Source organism: Toxotes jaculatrix, chromosome 1 (assembly GCF_017976425.1).
Source record: "Toxotes jaculatrix isolate fToxJac2 chromosome 1, fToxJac2.pri, whole genome shotgun sequence".
In the NCBI taxonomy this organism is placed as follows: domain Eukaryota; kingdom Metazoa; phylum Chordata; class Actinopteri; family Toxotidae; genus Toxotes; species Toxotes jaculatrix.
This window is the reverse complement of record NC_054394.1, coordinates 14,105,512-14,120,577: the sequence shown is the minus strand read 5'-3', so window position 1 is coordinate 14,120,577 and position 15,066 is coordinate 14,105,512. Positions and strand designations below refer to the sequence as shown.

The window sequence follows — 15,066 nt, the reverse complement described above, 5'->3', positions numbered from 1 at the left end:
TCTTTTTCTATGATTAGTAAGATCTGTGATTCCTAAGCGTACTGATGGACATTTATTCATGATATTGTAGATTAATTTATCCCCTGTAGGTGTAAGGTGTAAGATTTGACTGAGCTAGGACTCCAAGAAAGAATTTGTTTTTTGATATAACTTGCTCCAACGTTTAACTGAGTTGATAACTAGGTCAAATTAGCTATGAGCAAACAAATAAGTAATGTCTTGGTAGTTTTAGAAGACATGTCTGCACCTGTCCCTTGCCTCATGTCTCTCAGTCATGCGCACCCACCAGTCAATTCGCAGCTCTCAGCAACTCTTGAGTTAAATGTTTTTTTTGCAATGGAGACAGAGGCGCTTAAGAGCTATCTTGTTTTGTTTTTAGTTTTTTTGTTTTTTCTGTGAGGACAGTTTCTGTACAAAAATAACTGATCATATGATACAAATTCTTCGTCTGGACACACAGAACCATCCAAAAAGGCTGAGCACTCTCAATAACACAGCAAACAGTGAATTAATTGAAATTGAGTTTATTTTCAAGTCATATGTTGTACAAAAATCTTTGTTACATTGTATTTAGATTAGCTCTACAGACATTATTATTACAATAAGTTCTCCAGACTCACATCAGCGTAGGAACATAGGGTATAGAAAAATACATGGCTTTCATGATCAGAGCCATAAAAAGCATTAGCATATCTAGCACATTAGCAGAAAATGAAAAAGTCTTACAGTTAGTTTCATTTGAAACTAACTGTAATGATTGTGTAAAAATGTCATGTGTCATGTGCCATGTGCTAACAAACTGAACAGCAAAGAGAAAAGACAAAGTCAGACCAACCGGCCACTACACAGTGTGATGCCACTACTGTTTCCATTCAGTGTTAGTACTGAACCTTACAGATTCTGAGTTAATGCTGAACTAAAAAAAAAAAGAAGAAAAAAAAAAGAAACTCAAAAACTCAAAACATAATAGGACTTCTCCCACCTTTCTATCAGCTCAGCTGGGATCATTCATTCATTATTATTTATTACATCCAACAGAAGTAAAAGAATCCATATCATTTCTCACAGAAAACAGCAGAAACAGATCAAATACTTTGAACTGTAGAAGGTTGTTAAAGCTGTTGCCAGCATATTATGGGAACCATATAAAACTCCAGGCTGCGCTATTGACTTATTTCTAGTTTTCTCCATCATTACATCCACTAGATTCATTCAAAACTTCTGAGAGGGTCAAATATAAATTGGTTTCAAACTTCCTGTGTACGTGGACAATAATCTAAGGGTTAAAAGTTTGTGTGTTTAACCGTCTCCTCGCCACTAATGCCACATAACAAAATCGAAGCCTTCTGACTGGATGGACTGGTTAAGCTGTGGAAGCTGCAGCATGTTGTTATGCTCGAAGGCTGTTAAATCAAAGTGCATTTTCAACAGCAGGCATACACACATGGAAGATAACCCTCAGTGTGTGTGTGTGTGTGTGTGAAAGCTGGGAATTAAAATTGAATTTACTTTTGCACTGTAACAATGAAACTTTCGTGACCAGCCTGCATCTGTGGAAATGGTTGCATTTGTCCAGAGTAAGTTGATTAAATATTTTTAAATTGGAAACATAACGTTTTCCAGGACACCAAAAGTATGATAACTCACAATGTCAGATAAAGATTCAAAGGTTGCTAGCAGGAAATGCTTTTACACTTGTGGTAGTACAACTCAGAAATGGCATTCACTGTCAATCATAGCAGCTTTGGGTTGGTCAGCAGAGAGTAAACATTTGCTGGATATAATACTCTGATACAATATAGAATCACAAAGCATTATATTCTTCACATAGATCACTGGCTCTAGGGGCACAGGTGAACATTTTCTGCCTCTAACAGTCTTCTTACTTGATCCACTGAGCCACGCAAATTATATTATTATTGAAAACATTAGATATTGGATGAATCTGATCTCATGTGGATCCAGGCCAGTAGAACATCATGCGTGTGAACGACTGATTTAGATTAGTTAGACTGGATTCACCATCAGATCAGCACTGGGTTTGTGAAACACCTCATTTCCTCAAAACAAACTAAACTGTCTTTGATAACACAATGAACAAGTAACTTGGAGACTTATGAGATTGCTGCAAACGAACACCTCAGTGGTCCACCTCACAGTGTGTTGTGCTTGACCTTGTAGGCAAAGTAAAGAGTTTAAGGCACAACAATGGTTTGACAAATCTCCTCACAGAACCCTTCGGTTCTCTCTAAAATCACGTCTAGAACCAGGGAGAGAAACACTTTCACCACTTGAAAAACCACATGCACCTTCACCCTCTCCTCTAAAACTGAGAAGTTACGTACATAATGATGTCCTCTATCAGAACCAAAATGTTAAGATGAAAACATTACAAAAAAGTCTTTACTACAGTTATAGTAAAGACTTACTGACTTACAAGACAGTAGGACTAATGTTGCTGCCACTGAAAATCACAGTGGTCAGACTATTTTAATTATCATATGGCTCTTACCAGAAGCTACTGTCCATAACAAACTACAACTAACTGTTTAGTTACTCGACAGCATGTTTGAATAGTAGGAAGGAAGTTTTACATTAAAATAAAAATAATATTTGGCATACAGTAACCGAAAAGAAATCATGGCTTGTACTTGTCAGTTACAAAAATAATTATTTAAACTAAACCTGTAGATTAGAACATTTATCAACAAACTGAGGAAGCAAAAAAAAGATCACATGACAGCACATAACTGTCACTATTGCAGTGGTGGTTTGCATTATCGACTATATCTGTTAGCAACTAGTGACAGATGACAACTGCAAAACTGTAAAACCTAATTTATCTGAGCTACTCTATAAAAAAAGGCATAGTGATAATCAGCAAAAAGATTAAGAATAAATCCACTTATTGCAGCCAATTGCAACTGAGTTTAAGATTTTTTTAAGTTTCATATTTTAAGTAAGCTTTGGTGCAGCAACTATGGTTTCATGTTGGAAAATTAGAAAAATCCAAAGTCCACAGAGATTCTCTGTACTGTACTTACAGTTTGATCAACGCCACAGTCCTCCATCTTTGTAGTTCAATATAGCACTACTGCTCCATCTCATCTGTAGTTCAAAAAGTCCCACATCCCACCATCTTCACATTCAGCAGTCCTTTAGCACAAAACCACTAATCAATCATCTTTAACCGTCTTTAACTTTTACCGTTCTGATGTAAAATCTTTAATGTGATTGGTTTGACCGAATACTTCAATTTTATTTAATTTTATTAGCTTTTAGCACTTTATTGTCCTTTTGCAAATTCTAACTGCTAACTGACAACTTTGCCTTTTTCCAAGGTCTGAGTGAGACTTGGTTGACAGACAAGATCAACAAGTTCTTCTACTCGTTCACTGTTTCTCTGCTGGGACGAGGATGGTGAGGTTTGTCTCCAACTGCTCTACGTGCAAAGGAAGTTCTGAAGAACCAAAGAAGACTTTCAGATGAGAGGTAAAACACCTTCAACAACCTCAAGCAAGTCCAGGTCCCTTTGCATATCACTTAGGCCTGTTCAGAGTTGGTATTAACATGTGTCTCAGGTGATCCAATCACAAGTGGACAACTCTAAGTACGTGAGTTCACACCTGGCAGTTCTCCACATGCGTCTTGAGTGACCATGTGATCAGATCTCACTTCCCCGCTCTATATGCAAATAAATGTTTGTATCATTTACATTTGCAATGACCACTCGTAGACTTTACATTTGCAAGGACTACTCTGCTGTAGCATCAGTTGAACAGGCGGTCCTTCAGTGGACACATTTGTGTTCACACTCCTGAAACAATGTGGACACGTGGCCCAGACCAGCTTTGAATTTGGCCTGAGTGATCAGCTCTCAGTACGTCTTTAATGCGTCTTGTGTGCATTTACACCCATACTTAGAGCTGTCCACTTGTGATCGGATCATGTGAGATGCATGCTAGTGCAAGGTCTGAACAGGGGCCTTAGAAAAACCATGACGGTGGCGACTATCTTCACAGACGTTTGTGTCCCGTTGCCAAAAATCCACTGCAGTGTTATTGAGCAAGGTTTTGTCTCCAGCCTCCCCGTGGAGAGAGATGAAGATGCCCCTGCTGTGGTCACCAAGTACCACATTCTCATTATTACTTGATTTTTTAATAGAACCAGTTCATTTGGTCAAGCTGCTCTGGTCTCAGCACTGATGCCATGACTGATGATGCACAGAAAGGTCTCGGAAGGATCTTGAAAGGTGCTTGGTTATCATCCTTCTACTAGAGGTGTTCAATGATTGAGATATCTCCTCTCTCTGGGCCCAAACCGTTCATGAACAAACCACTGTTTCTGGCCAGAGGTGTCGTCAAGCCCTGCAGCCCGGCCTCCTTCTCGTTCTTGTCCCGTTCGTCATTGAAATTGATGGACACAGTCTTCTTGGGCAGAGTCAGTTCAGGGGCGGGGCTAAATCCTAGCTCAGAGGACAGTTTGCGTTTAATTGACGCTGCACGCTGGAACTTGTCATAGATCTCAACACTAACACGTCGACGAGTTTCTTTGAACTCTGCTGAGACGTTAGCCGTCCACTCTGCAGCATGAGCACGGATCTCTCCGACCTGCAGGAAGAGAGAGAGAAAGATAGACTTCACTACAATATGAAAATCAACATGCAAAGACTTTGTTGATTTGTTGAGATTTTCCATCAAAATAAAGTCTGCTGACTTTACCATGTTTGACAGTGTTAAAAACTTTCATTCAATCTGTGACTGCTCTGAAAACTCTTCTTGTTGGTGCATTCAATGGCACTCCGACATCCAAGACTTGCCAGTCACTGACCAAATCACATTATCCCTTTTATGTACTCCATGTTTGCCTATTTTTACTCTTTGTCCTCTGAGTAGGATTTTTTTTTCCACAAGCTGATAAATGTCTATAATGTATAAATCCATGGTATGATCTTTTAATGGCCTAGTATAATCATAACTTCTCCACTTAGAGATAATCAGTATTTATAGCACACTTGTGTGAATAAAACAGAGCGGGAGTGATGAGAGAGAGAGAAGGGGACAGTGACAATGGTACTGACCAGGAAGTCAACTCAATTACACTGAAGCAATGAATCTGCAACTAAATAGGACTGCACAGAGTATTAACCAACAATGGAAAATGCAATAGACACACTCATACACAGCTGAGCACATCTTTAAATACCAAAATAGCACTAATGTGTATATCTCTGGTGGAGCAGAGCACATTGTTACAGCAGAGACATTTATATTGTTGCAGAAAGCAAATGGCAACTTTTTTTTTCATCCCTGCAAAGTGGAAATATCTGAATATTAAAAATGGACTCAACTAAATACAATTATATTCTCCAAGAACAGTCTAATTAAATTCAGTTTGAACATATCAATTTGAATTAAAGACCTCACTATCTGTTCACCTTCAGAAAACCACAGAATTTAATATGAGAAGAGTTTTACTGTTACACCACATAGCTTAAAGTGTATGTGTTTTAATTAAAATTGAGCAAAACACCTTTTTGCACTTTGCGTGAAGGTACAAGTCTGTATATCAGACTCCAAATCAGGCAGTAAAACTCTGAGGTCTTTCATTACCAGAATGTCTTTGCCTGTGACAGTATAGCAATCCATCGCTGCGAGAGAAAACTGTTATATGCTCTACTTTTTCTACAAATACTGCCAATACAGTATCATGACACTTAATGTATGATACAGCCAGGTCATCCGTTCTTTTTTCATTCATAGGTTTTATAATATAATATATAATATTTTATAATATATAATGTAAAAAAAAAAATCCAATTCGAAATATGGCCAGGTTGACAAAACACTGACAGACGAGCATGTGCCAAAATCCTTATAAAACCTCAATGTTTACGTGCCTTAACGGGACACTAACATGCTTCAGTTTTGTCCTAATATCGCATCAGAAGGTAATGGAGCAGTCATATGGCCGTTCTGGTACAGTGTCACTTCAGGCCAAAACTGAACCTTGTGTACACACCTCAAATAATGTCTCTATTTCTAACTCTATCACAGAGCCTGATGATAATAACACAGACACACGTTCACAGGCCAGTAATATGTGGTATCACAGCAGGACGTCAGCATTAGATACCATTAGATTTAGTGAACACAAACACACACACACACACACACACACACACACACACACACACACACACACATATATATATATATATATGAGAAAACATTTTCTATCTAAGAACTGGCTAAAATGTATGACCATTGTTCTTAAGAGGAGCCTCCAGGTTTTTCATCCTGTGAAAAATCCCAGATGTTCCTTTTAGGAATAAGTGAGTGTATTTAGTGTTCAGACAGTTCTAGATTCATTTTCTGATAGGGACATCTTCACACATTGTTCAAATAATATCTCTCTCTCCCTCTCTCTCTGGATATGGGCACTATAATGGCCTAAGACTACGCGTTTGGATGGCAGACAGTCAATTAGATTAGAGAACAGTCTTATCATTGAAATGAAGTTAAGCAGAGGGCAAAAGTTGAGGCGGGGACATGGCAATTGTAAACGAGTCGCCCGTATAACCTGTGTGGCACTGTGCTGAAGGAAGGAGACAAAGAGATGTTGAGGACGGAAACACTTATATCAACAGATGAACAGATATGCAGAGAGAAAAATACCAAAAAAGCAACAGAAGTAAGTTATAAAACAAATGAGACAAAGCCACTAAATGAAGGTCTCGTACCTCTTCTTTCGTCCTCTTGGAGATGACTCGTAGCCAGTCTCCTATCATGCTGAGGATGGCAGCAAAGTAAGCCAGTCCCACCAGGATCCAGAACCATACAACTGGTTTATAGTAATCTAAGTACTCTATTTCTGATCCACCTAGACACAGAGAAAAAGAGATTTTTGACACCTGATGTGACAGAACTGTGTGATGCGAAGAGGTCTTTTTTCTTCAGGTTTAAAATATCTGTACCTGCCACAAAGTCCCCAAATCCAATGGTAGTCAGGGTGATGACCACAAAGTAAAGGGACTCCAATGCAGACCAACCCTCAATGTATTTAAATATGGCTGCCGGGAGCGCCACAAAGAGCAGGCATCCAAACAGGACAAACAGCAGAGTGGAGATAACCCGTATCTTTGTCTGACTGATGTCCCGTTGCTGCGGAGGAGACCGAGGGAAAGAGGGAGGCGGAGAAAATGAGCAAACATACATGAAACTTCTCATTCTTTTAGTGTTAAGGGTTTATTCAGTTTCACCAAAGTCATTAGGATTCATCCTCTGGACACCATGAAAATTTCAAGGTAATCCATCCAGTAGTTGTTGAAATATTTGAGTCTGGACCAAAGTGGAGGAACAGCTGACAGTAACAGCTACAGCACATTGTTGAAGAGAAAACTGTTTTTGAAGTGAAATGATAAAACAGCCAGACGCTGTTAGTAGTAATAGCATTATTCTGTAAATTGTTCCTTTGGGTGCAGAAGAAAAGAAAAGACATTCACAGTATTCACTGAGGATAATGCTGCAGTCTCACACAATTTGCACAGAGCAATAAGGCTTTCACAAACACACACACACTTACACAATGAACTTTTGTCCCTTGTCCTCAGCCTTAATCATAATATTCATTACTGAGTCCCCTCGGGTGCCCTGAGAGCAGCAGAAGGAGCGAATCATTCTGAATTACACATTCTGGATTCAGATTTCTGCTTCATTTCATTCAAGACTAGAAAGCAAATTATTCACAACAGCAACTTAAATGTTAAAAACTTGAACACAAACTGTGGCATCTGCAGGCCTAGTACAACACGCTGATGCTGAATTTAATGACATTCTCATGTGGTCAGACTCATAAAAATTCACACAATATGATAAATAAGTGAATCGACCTGAAAATTGAAGGAGATGTGCTTCTTTTTCAGACAGTTTTGGTGATTTAATGAGTGTGGATCCCAGAATGAGAGAATTTATTCATCCACTTTGGGTTGTGGTGTCAGCTGCTTAAAAGACCCACTGCAACTTTGTACCTGGACTCAGCTTTTAATCAACCCTGGCAATCATTAACAGTTTAAACTTAAATCTACCCCTGATGTATAGAAATCCACTCAGTAAGTCACTCAGCTGGAGAATTATTCAAAATGTAAATGAAGGTCAAAAGTTTTGCTCATGCAGCGTCACAGTGAGCAGGCACATGGACAATTTATACACACATAGCACACACACTGTACACACCATTAGCTCTAGGCTAATCTAGGCTATCTTTTTAGTGGCCAATAAGTTATGACATGGTTGTCTAAACCAACAGCCTGCACAGAGTCTCATCCATTATCATTTAAAAGGCCACGAATAAACAAGACTAATAACACAAAGGGTTAAAAACCTTGTTTCTAAAAACTTTATCATAAAGCTTCAGTTCCCTCTGGGGTAACTCTTGCTAAATAACATATTAAACTATGGCCCTCTTAATAAATTCTTCAGGCATGGAGAAAGACACATCTCTGAGGTGGGAAGTCTACCTAATCTTTACCATCCAAGCAGAAACATGCTCACTCAAGGATAATATATATATATATTTTGAAATGACAGAAATTTGTCAATAAAAATCACAATATCTGTGGATATATTAGACCAATGCAAAGACACCACATGTTTTGGTAAAGTCAGTGTGTGTCACAGTAGTTAAATCAGATGTAGGTCTTATATAAATACGAACTGAAAGAGCTGGTGTGGGTGAGGCTATTGTGAAAGTGCTCTGTTGTGAATTATTCAGGTTTGCCTATATAAAGTTGGCGCCTGTAGACCATAAACTTGTGTGAACTCTCCTGTGTGTGTTTGAGAAATAACTGTGAGTGCATGTCTGCCTGTACCCGCCACTGTGTACATTAGTCCAGACTCACCACAAACATTTTCTCCACTCTGGCAATCCCCTTGCCAAATATAGTGCCGAGCTGATCTCCTACACCAGCCAAAAGAAAGCCGAACAGAGGGATCCCGAGCAACGCATAGATGATACAGAATATTCTTCCACCTTCTGTGTGGGGAGAGATATTCCCAAAACCTGCCGAGAGGACAGAAAGAAGCTGAGACTGGGAAATATATCACTAGTGATTCTATAACAAGAAAGACTTGGACAGTGGGCATACGGCCTAATGTGGTCTCACAACGTTCATTTCACACTTAGTAAACACGTGGGATGTGGGATTCTGCTAAATGGATTTTCACCAAATTTAATGGAGTTTTTCGGAGTTTCGTCGCTCTATTCTGTCTTTGTCCAAGTGATTCACCCAACATTTTGTTCAAATGTACAGTTTTTCTCCCAAATGCCAATGTGTTTTCTTTTTTCTTTTTAAATACCGAAAGCAATTACTGCAACCAGTAATATTTTTTGCAGAGAACAGTGCCTCAAAAAAAAAGCTGAGAAAGTAAACAATATATTTGCACAGGTAAGAAGAGTCAATCTTTATTAACTCTTTTTTGTATGTGTTAACATAATTCTTTTATTAAAGTCTTTCATATTTTTCATATTTTACCTGATTTTTGTGAAGTACTTTATATGTAGTTTGCTTGTTTGTGATGTTTTTTTTTAAATTTCTACTGAAATACCTACTGAAATAATCATGTTGACTCAAAAGTCACTGATATCTGTTGGTTTTTTTGTGTGTTTAGATATTGATCAACAAAACATTTTTCTTTGAGCGTAGGTTAGGAAGAAGAAGGAAGACGTGATCATCCTCGCACACAGAGGGGCAGGGTAAGACTGAGAACACACACACATACATGCATGTACACTGTAAATATACGACCATGGTGAGGATAAAGTGCACTGGTTTGATCATATCCAGGAAGCAGATGTCAAATCACTGACAAAAGAAGCTCCCTCCACTTTCTAAAGCAGTTTGTTCAAAAGAGTGCGCACACAAATACACACAGAACATAACACACTTTCAAAGACATTGCTATGATTTGAACTGTTACCCAAATGAACAATCAGACACAAGGCAAAGTGTGTGTGTGTGTGTGTGTGTGTGTGTGTGTGTGTGTGTGTGTGTGTGTGTGTGTGTGTGTGTGTGTGTGTGTGTGTGTGTGTGTGTGTGTGTGTGTGTGTATCCTACCAATGGTTGTGATGACAGTCCCAGCAAAGAAAAAGGCAGAGTTCAGGTCCCACAGGCTGCTGTGGTTGGTCAGTGTCCCTGCAGGGTTTACTCCTGAACGGATCGCAGACACAACTTGCTGGAGGGAGAGAAAGAGCGAGAGAGTTGTGTTCAAAACAGCTTGCTGCTGTAAATAATATTATCATGAAACATTTAAGCAGGTGCTTTTTCAGATGTGGGTTTCTTGTAGCGGCGTGGGCACAAATGTGTGTTTGTGTGCTTGCTTTTCTAATGAATTAAAGATGGAAATCTATACAACTTGACTGTGGGCAAGGCAAGAAATCTGGAGCCGTCAAAGAGGAAATATAAGAGTCCCAGGACCACTTACTGGTTCAGAACTGGGACTAATAACTATCTTAACTGCAGAAAGTGTAATGTGAAGCTGAATGAACTGTCCATGGTGCTGAAACTGCTGCAGCTGTGCAAGTTTAATAACAGTTTTGTGTGTGATAGGAGATACAGTGAGGTGACACATGCACAATATACCATTTGATATCTTCTTATTTCTTTGGTGAAGGTAAGGCTGGTCTTACCTTTACCAGCTCCTCCAGCTGGCTCTGGTTCACACAGGTGTGTCTGGACAAGAACTCCAGCTTCTGGGACAGGATGGTCAAACGCTGGGCACTGGGAGAGAGGGAGGAGAGAAAAGTGAGAGGGGCTGAGAAAAAAAAAATGATCACAAGTCAAATAATTTCATATTTCACTAAAAGTGTAAAGGTTTGTTATAGAAGTTTAAGTTTGGAAATAAAGTGCTTGGTTCTCCTCTGTTGCAGTTGTTCTCAGGGAGGAAATTCCTAAAAGGAGCGAGCAATTCACAGCTGGAAGACAGAATGTCAATAACAGGAGATGGATGTGTGGATGGCTCGGCGGCTTTTCTGGCAACGAGGCAGACAGACAGCAAACATATTTAACCCGCCTACCTCTCGTGAGGCTGCTCCAGGGATCTGAAGACTGCTGCTCCCATCACCAGGTACAGAACCACCAGAAGAAAGATGGCTGTCACCGTCTTCCATTTCATCACTGTGGCAACCACCTAAAACATTTCAACTGATCAGTCAACCCACATTCATACAAGAGATGTCCTGAAATAACCTATGATGATGCCAAAAGCCACATTTTACACAGCCTTTTTCCCCTTGTGCGCCTTGTGATGAAAAAATTGCTTTTAAAGTTTGAACTTCCTCTTTTTTTTCTCTCACCTCACTCTCCTCCCGGGGAGTCAATGTGATTGGCTTTGTGGAGAAGGAGAGGCGGGGCTTGGTGTTATGAGTGGCGGATTTAGGGTCCAATAAGTCTGGAGCTGCCACTGTCAGAGGAAATGAGAAAAAAAAAATGTCATTGAATGTTTGTTTTTTTTTCTCCCCACACTTTTTCCCCCCTCCCTGGCTCAGCTAACTTGCTCGAGTCAACACATTTAGCTGTTAATTTTAGACATCCTTATAAATAAATCACAGACAAGTCCTTTAAATGGCCTCTGAATTCTTGCACTGGTGAAAGCATGAATCGAGCACGAGCGTTTAGTACTCTGGCTTTTTTCTCCTGCTCATGTTGTAATGCTTGGGTGTGTGTTTGCTTTTATATGAAACAGCAAGTAGCTGTAGAGAATAAAAGGTATGCTGAAAGCAAGAAGAAAGGGAGAGAAAGCCATGAGCATGGTGTACATCTTAAATGTAAGGGGAGACTGTGTTTGAAAGACAGAGCTTACTGATCTGTGTGGTGAGACAGAGAGGGATGGAGAGGGAAAAAGAAGTTGCTGATGTCTTTGTAGTTTGCGAAAGAACAGCTTTGATGTATTTACTCCTTTTAAGGAGGTGAATGTAGAGTTTGTGGAATGTGTGTTGCAAATTATGTGAAACTTTTTATATGCCAGGTCAGGTGCCCAATTTTACGGCAGGTTTTACAGCTGTCAGTCAGTTTTGGATCTGTTGTTGAATTCAGATGTAATTTGTGCAGAGTCAAAGGGAACAAAATGAGAGACTTTTAAAATTAAGTAGGTAGAGAATAGAGGAGGGAGGTGATATGTTTTAGGGCTTGACAATAGACAGTGATATGAGGTGTATTCACCTCATTGTAGACTGTACTTGACAAGCAGACATACTGATGACATACTTATTAAATACGACATCATGTTCATGTGATCTCAAACATAAAAGCCAAATACTGTCAGAAACCATCTAAGTACTTTGGAAATTAGGCAAAATATTGTGTTGTAATGCTTATATGTGTGTGTGACTGAACAGGGGGGTGACTGGAGGGCAAGAGAGAAAAGAACAGCAACGAGGAGGAGGAGGAGGAGAGGATATGGGAGGGTGAGGAGGTGGAGTCTGCTGAGGATCACTCAGACAGGAGAGAAGAGAAATTTTAACTAAGAAAGGAAAATGAATGAAAGCGAAGCATCGTTTAGGTAGAGGATACAACACTTCCTAATTTTTCACTGTGAACCCTAAAACTGTTTAGACATTTTAATCAATAGACAGGACGTCAGTCAAACTGTATTGAACAAGTGTGATTTATTTTTTAATAAGTAAGATAAATGAGCATATTACCACATAACATGCTTCCCAAATGGCCATTTGCATTTTAGCACACGGTATATTCACACTGCCATTCAACAAGGTCATCACTTTATGTCCTTTTCTTTCAAAGTTACAGTCTTTTTACTGAGTGTACAAGATTTTATTAGGATTAGAATGAAAAAAAAGATCAAAAGCACTCGGGTTGATTCCCTTCCACGTAAAGGTTTGCCCTAATCACACGTGCAGGTCACCTAAATGAAAAAATCTTTCATCAGGGTCACCTTTGAAGCACTCCTCTTCCTTTTGTATTCACTCAGACAGAGTCACCGCACGTTCCTCTCTGACTGGTCTGCTTCTCCATGTTCTCCTGTGAGATCAGTACAGTCTGTCCCTCCTTCACACAGTGTTATCAATGAACGAACTTCATATAAAGACTCCTCGACCTAAAGTGGTGCATCAAATATTATTCTGCAAAGTGAAGGGAACTCGCTCTGCAGATGCATCGGTGCTTCTGAGAAACTTATTTTGTGTGGGTTGTCTGACAAGTTGAAATATTTTAGCAGAGTAAATATTTCAAATGCGGCTGTGCAGGAAGCAGAGCTGTTGGAGTCAAAGACATTTTTTTTTTTTTTACTGAAACACGTATTAATAATTGAAATAAATTAGATGACATTTAAAACGTTTGATTTTTTTTGATGCAGCCAGTCTTAAGTTTGAGCTTTGGTGTTTTAAAACTTATTGACAAACTAAGTTCCATCTCCCTCTTTCTCTCTTCTACATGTCACTGACTCTGTACTTACTCCTTGTTGTTGCCTATCCGATGCCCTCCGCTCTCCTCTTCTCCTCATCCGACTCTCTCACTGCGTTTAGGGGAATCTTTCCTCCTCTGCGTGTCTCCTCCCTGCGGTGCTGAAGCGGGGGAAAGAACAGGCGCTCCGTTTTTCTATCGCTCCTCTCCTCTGTTTTTACCGCTTACTGGACACTGATGCTGATGTGGTCTTATTGTCTCCACATATCATGACAAAGAGATTTCTGTGGTCTTTCCCTCCTCTCTTCTCGTCCTCCTCTTTCAGCTGTTTGGCATCCACCTCGCTCCGTTTGCGCTCTGGCTTTTTGAGCGCACCGGTGCAGCGGTGGGATATCACCGAGAGGTAGGAGGAGGAGAGGAGAGGGGTGGAGATAAAGGAGGGAAGGGGTGGAGGTGCAGGACACAGGGAGGTGGTTCCCAAACAGAGTTTGAGGCGTCCCCATCTAAATCTGACTGAATATTTATTCACTGGAGGTAGGTAAAAACTAATTAGTGACAGTGTCATTTGTCTTTTCTTCTCCCATTTTATTTCCCAAATGCAAATTCATGTCAAACTACCTGAGACAAAACCATCCTAAGAGTGTTATTGTGTTGTTTTTACCTTCTTGACTTGTGACACCTTAATGATTATGATGCGTCTACTTGTACTGGGTCAGTTGTGAACATTTCCACTCAAGGGTGAGTTTACTTTCAAAATTAATTAATAATTAATAATGAACTTGTGATAAACCATAACATGTAAAACTATCTTCTACATTTTAGAGAAAAAAAAAATCCTTACAAACAAAACATTTCAGTTTTTGCAGCAGGCCTTTCTTTCCTCTCCCATTAGTCATTTTCCAGTCTCTTAGATTTATCGTGTGACCCTTGGAAGGGTCAGTCACTGTCCTAACACAAAGCCACTTCAAGATTTCTGATATGGATGATAAATACAGGCTAACATTTCCCTGCTATTTGAAAAGACTGATATTTTTCTTTTAAAAAAAAAAAAAAAAAAAAAAAGAAGAAGCCTATCACCAGGATAGCGTGACCAGGATAGGTCACTCTGTGCTTTCCACTGGAAAACAAAACAACCCATAGATGGTCCAGTGTGTTTATACTGTAGCACAGGACGTATGCAATGGAAATGTTCCCTTAATGTTTAACCAGTATAGGTACTGTAAACTCACCAACTGAACACAAAGCTGGTATATTGCCACACTCAGTCTCTGCAGTCTAAGACATCTTATTTGCCCGAGGATATTGACCCAAAATGCCACGGTTAAAATTTCAATCCGGACTTCATGTGTTAAAATCACTTCCAGACATGAAAGGAAGAAGAAGAAGAAGAATTACTTTCATAAATTCATGGGTGTGTTTGGGTGGTTTAAAGAGGCATAAACATCACTGAAAGAAAAACAGCTAATTATTTAATCAGCAAACCACTCAGTCAATATACAGAGAGTCATTCAGCTGTGATTGGTTTCACACACATGCTTGTTTCTATTGAACAAAAACATCTTCAGCGGAGACAAGCAGGAATATGAGAGGGGACTGAAGCAGGTTGAATAACAGGTGTCTCAGCCCAATGAGGTGACCAAATATGTAGA

The 15,066-nt window shown here is 39.5% G+C and overlaps 1 protein-coding gene across 1 annotated transcript; it reads right to left on the bottom strand.

The window, feature by feature from the left end:
* Window positions 1-613: 613 nt before the first annotated feature.
* kcnk2a (potassium channel, subfamily K, member 2a) lies at window positions 614-13,735 on the bottom strand. The gene is made up of 9 exons (XM_041035569.1): window positions 13,470-13,735; window positions 11,353-11,459; window positions 11,074-11,186; window positions 10,687-10,777; window positions 10,115-10,232; window positions 8,900-9,060; window positions 6,977-7,163; window positions 6,743-6,882; window positions 614-4,610 (listed from the first exon to the last, which is right to left on the bottom strand). Coding segments are annotated over exons 1-9 (1,254 nt in total). The 5' UTR covers window positions 13,471-13,735; the 3' UTR covers window positions 614-4,274.
* Window positions 13,736-15,066: the final 1,331 nt, after the last annotated feature.